The 12,800-nt window shown below is 37.2% G+C and overlaps 1 protein-coding gene across 1 annotated transcript; it reads right to left on the bottom strand.

Moving 5' to 3' along the window:
- Nucleotides 1-209: 209 nt before the first annotated feature.
- LOC149029472 (uncharacterized) lies at nucleotides 210-1,007 on the bottom strand. Its single transcript, XM_089143455.1, has 2 exons — nucleotides 672-1,007; nucleotides 210-539 (listed from the first exon to the last, which is right to left on the bottom strand). The coding sequence occupies exons 1-2, from the start codon at nucleotides 1,005-1,007 to the stop codon at nucleotides 210-212; spliced, it is 666 nt and encodes a 221-aa protein (XP_088999581.1).
- Nucleotides 1,008-12,800: the final 11,793 nt, after the last annotated feature.

The following is a 12,800-nucleotide window of genomic DNA, read 5'->3' as shown; positions in this document are numbered from 1 at the left end:
AAAAAAAATCATCAAATATTGTCTTCAAAAAAGTTTGTAGTATCTAGATGTGTAATGTCTATGAGACCACCAAAATCTTCTTTAAAAGCAAAATTTGCTTCCATATCATTATTTTGGAAAGTCAAATTCGTCTCCACATTATTTTCCTTCTGTTTTATTGAAGCTTGATAAAGATTGACAAAATATTCTGGAGTACGATAGACACGCATCTAATGGCCTTTCATTCCACATTGGTGACAAACATTATCTTTACTCTTTGAAGAGTTACTTTGAGAATCCTTGCGTTTCTCTTGCTTGTTTCCATCATAAAGACGATAATTATTTTGTCTTTTTCCTCGTCCAAATCCACGTCCACGACCACGATTATAATTTTGTCTTATTTCATGCTTATCATGAATTGCTGCATTCACTTCAGGGAATGGAGTAGAACCAGTAGGACGAGCTTCATGATTTTTCATTAATAATTCATTATTTTGCTCAGCCACAAGGAGGCATGAGATCAATTCAGAATATTTCTTAAAACCCTTTTCACGATATTGCTATTGTAACAACACATTTGAAGCATGAAAAGTTGAAAAGGTTTTTTCTAATAAGTCCTCATCAGTAATAATTTCTCCACATAATTTCAACTGAGAACTAATTTTAAAAACTGTAGAATTGTACTCACTTACAGTTTTAAAATCTTGCAACCTCAAGTGCATCCATTCATAGCGAGCTTTAGGTAGGATTACCGTCTTTTGGTGATCGTAACTCTCTTTTAAATTGATCCATAATTCAAGTGGATCTTTCACAGTCAGATATTCTGCTTTTAATCTTTCATAGAGATGATGGCGAAGAAAAATCATGGCCTTCGCCTTATCTTGATTGGATGCATCATTTTTTTTCATAATTGCATTTCCAATACCTTTGGCGTCAAGGTGAATCTCAGCATCAAGGACCCATGACAAGTAATTCTTGCCCGTTATATCGAGGGCCGCAAACTCCAATTTCGTAAGGTTTGACATCATGTAAGCTAATATAAAAGATGAATAAAATATCAAATTAAAAATTATGTAAATATTAAATAATAAGTGCATCTTCTAATATTTGAAGTAATGAAGATAAAGAGAATATTTGAATATAAAACCAATATAAAATTTACCTCAAAACACAATTACTTCGAGCAAAGTCGTACACAATTACTGTGACAGATTTGTGCTCAAAACGCGACTACTTCGAGCGGAATCGTGCTGATAACGTGTTATAAAATAAAGAGAATATATTAGAGAATAAGAAGAAAAACTAGAACAAGATTAATTAGAAGTGATTCATTCAGTTGAGTGCATTACATATTTATAGTAGAAGGAGCATCTACTCTGATATGGAAATACAATATATGATTCTTGCACACAATAAGATATTCTTGATATGGAAAGATAGATTGCCGCCAAAGATAGAATGTGTATAGAATGGAAATATTGACCGCTACCATTGCATGTTGAGGTCATTGTAATCTTCAATAAATATGGGAATGTGAATCACCAAGATTATATGTTGAGGTGGTTGAGATCTTCAATTGGAAGTATTGTCTATTGAGGGGTGATGGATATCCACAATCAATATTATTTATAACAATTAGATGATTTAAAAAATAAAAATTTATTCTCATCTTCTTTTATAGCAATCTACAAACATAATTAGATTCTTTTTTTTAAATTAAAATTTTTGAAGGAATGAAGAGAACGATTGATAGAATAAGCATTCTACCCTCGTGAAAAAATTACACTATTAGAGAGGTTTTTTTTCACTTTACATCAGGAGAGGAGAGTATGTGTCACTACATTTATGTTGCTTCATTTTCTATGTAAGAGAAGTAGATTTGAGATTCACATTAAAAAAAAACGTTGTTCAAACGAAGAGGAGGATACATGTCTTGCACTGTCATTAGGTTTCTTGGCCATCATGATCAGCTATTCATTCCCTTCTTGTCCTTCCTTTCTTTCTTCTAAACCTTCCACAAACCTGGATTATTTGAAATTTGCGATAAGTTTGACCGGTTTTTATTTTAATCCATCAAGCATTTCTTATAGAATTTGTCAAGTATCACTTGCCTCTTCCTTTCTTAGTTGATCAAATAAAGTTTAGACCCCCTTTTAGTTGAATAGTATCACTTAACTCTTTTCTTACCTAGGCAAATACATAAAACACCTCATTTCTCTTAACTTTTTCATTAAATTTTCAATTTGTACTATTACATATTTTCTTGTCTTTGTTATGTTCGTGAGGAAGAGCTCTAGTTCTACTCTAAAGAAAGTGCTTTGCTGCTGCTTCTTGAGGTGTTTAAGCATGGAGATGGTGTAGCTTAGGGGCTTCTAAAGCGTGTTGATACTGCTGCTTGGCGGTCTCGGTTAGCGTTGAAGAGAGGAGTTGTATATGCTTTTTATTGTCAGGTTATGAAAAACCCACCGAATAGAACAATCAGCAAATAAGAAAAAAGAAATATACGATAATATATGGGCAAGAGAGAAAACTCCACTATAAATAAAGAAATATCCAAGAGAGAAGATATTTGGGATAATTAAAGAAGAAGGAGGAGGCTTTCTTTTATAACCTCCTCCTCTCCACACATTCCCACATCAGTCGATGTGGGACTAATATTACAACAATCTCCCACTTGGAGATTAGATTGAGAACCAATCAATCTCCACACCAGTCTCTATCTTGCCACCACCATGCTGTCTACATCTCTGTCAAGCCATACAAGGATTTGCACCAAATGAATTTGCCAGTGTTGATTGCTTTTGTCAATGCATTTGCTAGGTTCTCTTTCGTGCGGATTTTCTGCATATCCACCCTTCGTCTTCCACCACTTCATGAACAAAATGATATTGTACTTCTATGTGTTTTGTCCTTGAATGAAAAGCTAGATTCCTTGCAATGTGCAAGGCACTCTGACTGTCACAATACAAGAGAATCTTCTCGTGTTTATGCCCAAGTTCTTCCATGAATCTTCCTATCCAGATTGCTTCTTTACAAGCTTGTGTAGCTACCATATACTCAGCTTCTATTGTAGACAGTGCTACAATTATCTGTAGTTTAGATACCTAGCTCACAGCTCCTCCTGCAATTGTAAACACATAGCCAGTAGTGGATTTCCTTTTATCAAGATCTCCTGCAAAATCAGAATCAACATATCCTTTGCCAGAGAATTCAGATCCTCCATAACATAGAGCAGTATCCAAGGTTCCTTTAATGTATCTTAGGATCCTCTTCACTATAATCCAATGCTCTTGTCCTGGATTCGCCATATGCCGAAACTCCCACTGCATGTGCAATGTCCGGTCTTGTACATATCATAGCGAATATCAGACTTCCCACTGCTGATGCATACGGTACTCGAGACATCTCCATCCTCTCTGCTTCATTGCTAGGACAAATACTTGAGGATAACTTGAAATTAACATGAAGAGGAGTAGAAATTGGCTTACAGTCTTGCATATTGAAGCTGCGGAAGACTTTCCTTCAATAACTCTTCTGAGATAGCCAAATCTTCCTGTTATTTCTGTCTCAGTGAATTTGCATCCCTAGAATCTTGTTTGCGGGTCCCAGATCCTTCATTTCAAATTCTCTAGCCAACTGAGCCTTTAATTCTACGATTCGATCTTTGTTGGGGCCTGACACCAACATATCATCGACATACAACAGTAAAATAATGAAATCATCATCACCAAACCGCTTGTAATACACACAATGGGGTCTGAAGCAAGTTTGTTGTATCCAAGGCTCAATATGAATGAATCAAATCTCTTATACCAACATCTTGGCGCTTGTTTTAAGCCGTATAGAGATTTGTTCAACCTGCAAACCAAGTTCCCCTTTTCTGGTTCTTGAAAACCTTCTGGTTGGAGCATATAGATTTCTTCTTCAAGATCTCCATGAAGAAATGCAGTTTTTACATCTAACTGCTCAAGATGTAGATCAAACGTAGCACAAAGTGCAAGAACTATCCGGACAGTAGTAAGTAGAACCACTGGAGAAAAGATTTCTTTGAAATCGACACTTTCTTTCTGAGCATATCCTTTGATCACCACTCATGCACGATACCACTCTACTTGATCATCACTGTTTTGTTTGATCTTGTAAACCCATTTGTTACCAATGGGCTTCTTTCCATGTGGTAAAGGTACAAGCTCCCACGTCTTATTCTTATGAAGAGCTTCTAGTTCTTCCTGCATAGCTGCCATCCAAAGTGACGCTTCTGAGCTATCAATCGCTTCTCTGAATGTTGATGGCTCCCCATCTTCTGTTAGAAGACAGTATGCAACATTGCTCTCCATAATATAATCAGGATACCAGGTTGGTGTATGTCTTTCACGAGGTGACCATCGAACTTCTACAGTTGTAGACTCAATTAGTACTTGTTCCTCATTTTCTGATTCTGCTCCAGAAGAATTTTCTAGATTGGACTTCTCTTCCTCCTGAACTGTTGTACTCTCCGGAATTTCTATTGAAATGCTACTCACATATTCCTTCTGTAGCTTATCTTCTGCAAAAATGACATCTCTGCTGATGACGACCTTGTGGGCAGTGGGATCCCACAGTCGATACCCCTTGACTCCATCAGCATATCCCAAGAATCTGAATTTTCTGGATTTTGGATCAAACTTTGAATTTTCTTGGGGATGATACATCACGTACATAGGACTCCCAAATGTGTGCAGGCGTGAATAATCAACCGGCTTGTCAGTCCACATCTCCATCGATGTCTTCAAATCAATCGATCTTGTTGGTGATCAATTAATCACATAGCAGGCAGTGTTTACGGCTTCTGCCCAAAAGGACTTAGCCATACTTGCAGTTCTTAACATGGCTCTCGTTCTTTCGAGTAGTGTTCTATTCAACCACTCCGCTACTCCATTTTGTTGAGGAGTGTAAGCCACCGTGAGTTGTCTCTTGATGCCTTCTTGATTACAAAACTCAAAGAAGTCATCCCCTGTATATTCACCGCCATTGTCCGTCTTGAGGCACTTGATTTTCTTCTCAGTTTCTCGTTCAACTTGCGCTTTGAATGTTTTGAAAACTGAAAACACATCTGACTTCTTCTTGATAGGAAACACCCAACATCTTCTGGAATAATCATCAATGAAAGATACATAGTACCTTACTCCTCCCAGAGATGTAACCGGTGCTTGCCATACATCAGAGTGAACTAATTCCAGAACACTTTTACTCCTGGAATCAGATGCATTGAACTTCAGTCTATGCTGCTTGCTTGTAACACAATGCTCACAAAAAGGCAATGAAATTTTTGTGAGACCCGGGTGTAATTTCTGTTCTGCGAGAACCTTCAACCCTTGCTTTGACATGTGGACCAATTTTCGATGCCACACTTTTGTCATCTTTTCTGCAGTACCGGTTGATGCAACTGATGCTTCTGCCTCCAGACACGTTTCTCCCATTAGATTGTACAAATTTGCAGCATTTCTTTCAGCCTTCATTACAACTAGCGCTCCTTTGACGATCCTCATCATTCCATTTTGGATGCGTGTCTTGTACCCAATTTCATCTAATTGTCCCAAAGACAATAGATTCTTCTTTAAGCCCTTCACATGCCGCACATTTTTAATAGTGCGTACCATACCATCGTACATCTTCAACTTGATGGTGCCAACTCCAGCAATTTCCAAGGCATGATCATTTCCCATGTACACAGACCCTGTAGAGATAGGTTCATAAGTTTGAAACCAATCTCTGCGAGAGGTCATATGCCATGTTGCTCCCGAATCCAAGATCCAATCATCAATATGCTCCAATCTATCCTTGGCTACCGTTGTTGTTTCGCTGTAAAGAATATCTCCTTCAGCAATGCACCCTTGATATGTCTCTGTCTTATCTACAATTTGATGAGGTGAAGTGATTTTGGTTTTATACAATTTGATGAGGTGATCACAAACCTCATTAGCAGTTTTTTTCTCTTCTATGCCCGTTAAAATATCATCAGATAGGGCCATCGCATCTATTCTGTTCCACTTTTCGTTATTTGTGAACTCCACCGGCCGAACACTGATGGCTTCCAAGCAGTTATCTTTTATCAATAATGCCTTCATGTTCATTTTCCATAATGAGAATTTCGTGCCGTCAAACTTTTCGATGTCAATTTTTGCTGACATTGCTTCTATCACGAACTGTTGTTGGCTGTAGAATAACTCCCACTATTTTACGTGAAACTTGTCTTCTTAGGTTATCTCCAACTGGTATATGGTTGAACCAAAATGCACTAGGAAAATTTTTAGGAAAAACTGGAGGAACACAAGAAGTCCGCTTAAATATCACACTCCTTAGACAAAATTTTCCTAGACATGCACTTAATCACCCAATACACCTTTCTAGGATACCCGAAAAGAAACCACGTGAAATTGTTCTGATACCACTGTCGGGTTATGAAGAACCCATCGAATAGAACAATCAGCAAATAAGAGAAAAGAAGAACACAATAATAGCAAATAAGAGAAAAGAAAGATACGATAATATATGAGTAAGAGAGAAAACTCCACTATAAATAAAGAAATATCCAAGAGAGAAGATATTTGGGATAATTAAAGAAGAAGGAGGAGGCTATAAAAGATAGCCTCCTCCTCTCCACATATTCCCACATCAGTCGATGTGGGACTAATATTACAACATTTACTAGGTGTAGTCGTTCTTCGGTTGTGTTGTCTCTCTTGGTTCATGTCTTGTGAGCACTCGTTGGGTAGTAATAGGGCTGTAACCTTCTCTTAATATTGATTAGTGCAAAGCTTGCTGAGTCTCTGGATATAAGTCTTTAAGACTGAACCAAATAAACCCCCTGTATCTTGTCTTCGATTGTATACTTTTGCTTATTCCACTGCATTAAGGTATAGTTTTCTCAATAGAATCCAGCGACAAGAACCACGATTCCATAAATTATGGAGAACAGGTGGTTCAAGAAAGAATTGAAACACATTAAATTCTACATTGAGAATGATCACCTCTGGATCTTCAGAGATAATGATAAGTCATCATTTGAACAATCGGTATCTGAACCAGACACACCAAGAGCCACCATTTCTGGGTTGCCCAAACCTGCTAGTTTGAACGCTTTCGACATCATATCCTCTAATTCTCTTCCAGTTTTGGTCTATCTAGTTTTTTGGAAGAGAGGGGAGAGGAAACAACTGTTTTTGGCTCATATCAAAATTGGAAGAGACTTCAAAAGTGGTTAGCTTCTCTCGGAAGAAGAATGATTTTCATGTAAACTTGAAACAATTTTGTGAGTCTGTGACTTCTCCTCCCGATCTTTGCTTTTAGTACCATTATAAGAACCCATGACTTTTCTCTCTCTTCTTCAATCATCCACCTAGAATTAGAAGAAACAACTTATAGATACCTTTACACAGCCCAAACACTCAACCACATTCTCTCTCTCTCGGTCTCTGTATAATATCCTTTCTTCTTTTTCTATACTCAAGCCAAAGACTATGTCATACCAAAGGAATAAGCCAAAGAAATATGTAGGGAAGCATTTATCACCCAAAAGATTGGTTCAAGGAGAGAACAACTGAAATTTCCAGCTTCACACCCTTATGACTTATAAAGGAATCGATATGTCCACCTGAAGGGAAGACGATCCATGACATGAGTTTGAGTTCACAGGGTTCCAAACCTTAGAACCACTAAGTGGATACAGTAGGGAGGATTTCTACTAACAAAGCGGCGTCGGCAAACCATGTCTCTCAATTTGAATTGCATTTTTAATATTAATTAGTACATGTTTTCTGAGTTGTTTCATAAAATAAATAAAAATAAATAAATAAAAAGAGTATTTTGGGATTTAAAAAATAAAATTAAGGTTTTAAGTACAAGGCAATTGAGGGGGGTATCCTCTGTGTGCACAACAGTGCACATATTTTTTTATATTTTATAAATCAAAGAATAAAAAGATATATGTGCCCTTATATGCCAAATAACATGTTGAGATTTAAAGCTTGATTTCAAATTTAAAAAGTCCAAAATAGTCTTCTAATATTTTTTACTTTTTAACCCAATTATTTGGCATATGTGTGCACTGCTGTGTAGAGCAGATTATGTTTTTTCGGAGCAATTGAGGGTATTTTAGATTTTAACAATAATTTTAATTGATGGTAATTTTAGGTTTTAATTACTAAGGTAATTGAGGATCGCTAAAACATGTTTTGAAAAAGGATAGTTTCGGATTTAAAAAAAACAATACTTAACAGTAAAGTTGAATTTAATTGAAAAAATTTAAACAGAAAAGAAGTGTTTGATACATTTGTTAAGATAAAAGAAGAGGTAAGTGATCTTATCCAACTAAGAAGGGGTCCAAGTATTATTTAGTCAGCTAAGAATGAAAGTAACTCACAGTTATCCATCAATATATTATTGGACAAATTCTATAATTTTTCTTTTGTTGTTCTTTATTATATCCTTTCCCAAATATATTGGGATAAATTTTAGACAAAAGAATTTTGTTTTTATATTTTATTTACAAAAGTTATGGATTTCACATACTTCTTAGCTAAGAGGAGTATAAAGGGAATGATTTCCTTATGATCAGTATATCCTCTGGATAAGTTCTTTCAAAACCTATTCCCTTGGAGAAGATGGTTCAATTCCATGGTTGGATGATCCCCATTATTCTTTATTTCACACCGACTTTTTCTTTTGTCAAAAACTAGAAAATTTATTAGACCAAGAGGTTCCGAAGAAATCCAACAGAGAAAAAAGAAAAGCTATTTAGTTACCAATAAAAGAAAAATGTCCCACTGCACCTAGATAACTGAAACAGACACGTCCAAGGGAAACTGGAAAATAATCCTTCTATAAGTCATAGTATATAGTCAACCTCCTTTTCTCCATCCCATGTGGAGTAAATTGTAATGAAAATAATTTGAAATCACCAGCAACCTTTTCAGCCGATGTAGATTCTAACACCATTATTTGTGGGGAACTGGAAACAGTCAATCTTCACCCACATAAAATAATATTAAATTAGTTTATATTTTAATGTCATCCAAATAAAATAATATTAAATTAGTTTCTATTTTACTGGAACAAAACTTCGATTTATCATATATGAAAAAAGACATTATCCATTCAAGGAGGAAATGAGTGGGGCTGAACAGAATAAATCGCTGGAGTTACACAGAGAATTTTAAAGAAAAATTAAAAGATAAAGGTTTGACACGTTAATTCAACATTTGTTCCAAATATACCCTTGACCCAACCATTTACTTGTAAAATTTATCTCAAAGAACTTTGAATGGAAATTACTATTATAACCATATAACTAAAGTAAAATGACAAAATTATAAAGGCCTTCAATTAAGGGTGCAAGTTTGGCTTTGACTTGCCCAAAGCCCAAATAGGGATTCAACTCAAGACTTTGGCCCTAAAGGAGGGTTAAGGCCAAAATATTCAAGGGTGGGCCTATGATTACTCTTTGGCCCACCGGGCATATTCTGACCCGTCCTTATTTTTGTCTTGATCTTGACCCTAATTTTAGCCATGATTCTGGCGCTAATCCAGATCCTAATTTTGTCCATGATGCTTGATCTCAATGAATTAGGAACACAGACAAGGATATGGCCAATCAAGGCCAGAGCTAAGTATAAAGTCAATCAGGGCCAGGGCTAGTGACAATGCCAGAGGCAAGCCAATCAGGGCTAGGGCCAGGGATAGGACTAATTAGGGCTAAGGATAGGGCCAATTAGGACCAGGGGCATGACCAATAAAGGCAAAAATGGGCTTGGTTTGACCCTTTAGGGCTTAGGGTCAAGAACAATAATCATTGGCCCTAAATTAAGTCAAGACATGAATAAGCTTAGATTAAAATATTTAGGGCTAGGCTTGGGATTGCAAAAGTCCGACCGGTCCAGCCCTATTACAACCCTACATTCAATCATATTCTCGTCGGACAACAATCAACCTAATTTTTCCCCTCTTCATATCCTTGAGCTGACTAGTAGGTTTATTTGTGAACTCCATATTGTATATATTTATTTATAAGATATTTTTTTTATTGCAAATCAGAAACATACCTTATATTCAAGAAATATATCATGTTGGTTTCCTCCAATTCCTCAAGATTATATAACTTTCTTGTCCAAGCTTCTTATAACTCTCCCACAAAATTGTTTATGGTTCATTACAATCAGAATTTTACGATATCTGAAAATCTTCTTCTTTAATTGAACATATCTAAATTTCAACAAGGAGATATTTGTAAACTAATTTCACATGAATAAAAAGTCTATTAGATCATGTAGATTAAATGACATTGATCGGCTTCATCCATGTCACTTCCATGAGAGGTGGATTTGAGAGACTACCCATGTGATTCAACCTTCAAAAGAAAAATGGGTATAGTCACGAATTGGGATCCTCTACCAGTCAGGGTAGAGGTTTGTACTCCCCTCACGCCTTTTTACCACAAAAGGGGGCCGACCTCTAAATTCTAACAAGATGAGTCAGAGATGCTCGCTTCCGAATTTGTGGTGAAAGATGAGAGGAACTATAGATCTGTACCGTTAGTGTAGAGGATCTGAACTCTACGATGAATACCTACCCTCTTAGTTTAAACAAATTATATGTTACCATTATTGTCAGTTCTGGCCATCAAAAAGTCATTTTAGCGTTGAAACTCAATTTAAATACCCAATTATACCTACCTATATCTATAACCGCATAGAAGTGACTAGCTGCAAAAGAAATACCCCATCACCCTATTTTTTGGGGGTACACACCCATTTAGTTTTTATCACAACAAAACTTCCTACCATAACTTCACTTTCAGCTTTCACATTGCCCCTACCCTGCATCTATTATTTTTTCTCTTTCAGATGGGTGGGAATCTCTTTCAACTTCCCTGGGAGAAGAGAAGAAAATTTCCCATTATCTTCTTGGTGACTTCACCAAATAGCCCTAAGCCGCATAGTCAAACTTGTCTATCACCCTGTTTCTGCAAAGGGTCCCACAATTTTTTGGTCTTGTCGTCATTCTTTAATACCTCTATAATCCTTAGGACCAATGGGTCATGTATCCTTATTGCCTGCTACCTCTCTTTCTGGTTCTAGCCAGTGATGTTTAATTGGTGATGGAAAACACTTTCAAAGTGGGGGCATGTGGAAAAGCTTTTATTGAGAATTGAGAGTTAGACTTGCTATTTTTTGGGGGTCAAGTAGATTTGCTATCCTGTGGGAGAAGGAAATGATCCCATATCATAAATAGTGTTATGCATGAGTGACTCGAATTCTGAACCTTAAAGATGATAATGCGCATGAGAGCAATTCCAAGACATCTCGAAGACTAGGAAGGCTGAGTTTTTCAGTCATGCCTCCTTCATGTGTTAGGCATATTTGGTTGACTAGAAACGACAATATGTTCAGAAAAAATACCAGAAAGGAACCCCTCTAGGTAGTTCGGGATGCTGAAACAGCTTACAAAGGAGTTATGGAAAGCCACAGAAAAGAGTGATCATCGATCTTCACTAGTAAATCTAGGAAGGAAAGATGTAGGCAACACAATTTTTAAGGGGAGAAACTCAGGCTCACCAAGGGTCGAAGTAAAAATTTGGTGCGATGTTGTTCGTCCGATGGATTTGACTTTAGGGTCATTGGATTTGCAGCAAGGCTGGATGGCCAGCTGCCGTTTGCCAGTTCTGAACCAATGGTTTTGAGCTCAATTTTGGTTGGTAAAACTTTAGCTATGAGAGAGGTGGTTTTATGGGCCTAGAGTCAAGGTTTTAGGACCATTGAATCATTGATGTTCATACAGACTGCCTGGGACTCCATGAGCTCCTTCTGGGCCATTCTCTCTCGTGTCTGTTTGCTGCCAGTGTTCCCTAGCAAGATATCCTTGATATTTCTTCTATGTACCAATTTGTAATTTTCTTTTTGTACCTAGACAGAGCAATGACTTAGCCCACTTTCTAGCCCGGGAGGCCTGGTCCGTGGATGGCCAGACAATGTGGCCGTTATCCTTTTCTTGAGATCGAGTCCTAGACAAGCGGATCTTATTCTAACAGCTGGCACGGTAACAATGAAAATGGCCCCTTCCTTAGTGAGATTATATGAGCAAATGCCCGAACCAAAATATGTCATTGCAATGGGGGCCTGCACTATTACGGGGGGGGGGATGTTCATTAGGCGCTCTTGGCTAGCGGTGAAAACAAGCTAGTCCAAGCAAGCAAGCAAGATGGTGTGCCTTATTCCTTGCTTGCTTGCCTTGCTCCCCGTACAGTTGTGCGGTAGGCCCAGAGTGCTTCGAGGAGGCGTTCGTGCCGGTCCCTTTTGTTTCTTGAGACCATCTTCATTAGTGTTTTGTAGATGGTCTTGTTAAAGGCTTCGGCCGGGCCGTTTGTAGGGGCGTTGTAGGTTGTAGATGACAAGTTACTTTCTCATCTAGCGAGAATCCGTGGAATCGATGATCCCTAAACCGAGGTCCGTTGTCGTGGATGAACCTCTTGGTTATTTGATCGGCATACTCAAGTTAAAAAAAAAAAAAAAAAAGATAGAAAGATGATATGCACTAGTCTATTTTGGAGGCCTATCAAATGTTCCAATTCGTGAGATTTATGGTTAGACATTTAGGATTTTCGTCCTAGGGTTTTTGGGTGAAAGTTTTGTAACTTCATTTTAGTGATTGGGTTTGAAATATTTATTGCAATTTTCTTCCTATATATTAAAGTTTTTCTTCTTCAGCCCTAGACGTAGCACATCATATTAGTGTGTGAATCGCGTTAAATCTTTATATTCATTGGATTTTTTATTTTATTTTTGGGT

Source organism: Hakea prostrata, chromosome 1, assembly GCF_041222555.1.
Source record: "Hakea prostrata isolate BN-2017 chromosome 1, UWA_Hpros_2, whole genome shotgun sequence".
In the NCBI taxonomy this organism is placed as follows: Eukaryota; Viridiplantae; Streptophyta; class Magnoliopsida; order Proteales; family Proteaceae; genus Hakea; species Hakea prostrata.
The sequence above is the reverse complement of the archived record's forward strand: the minus strand, read 5'-3'. Positions and strand labels throughout refer to the sequence as shown.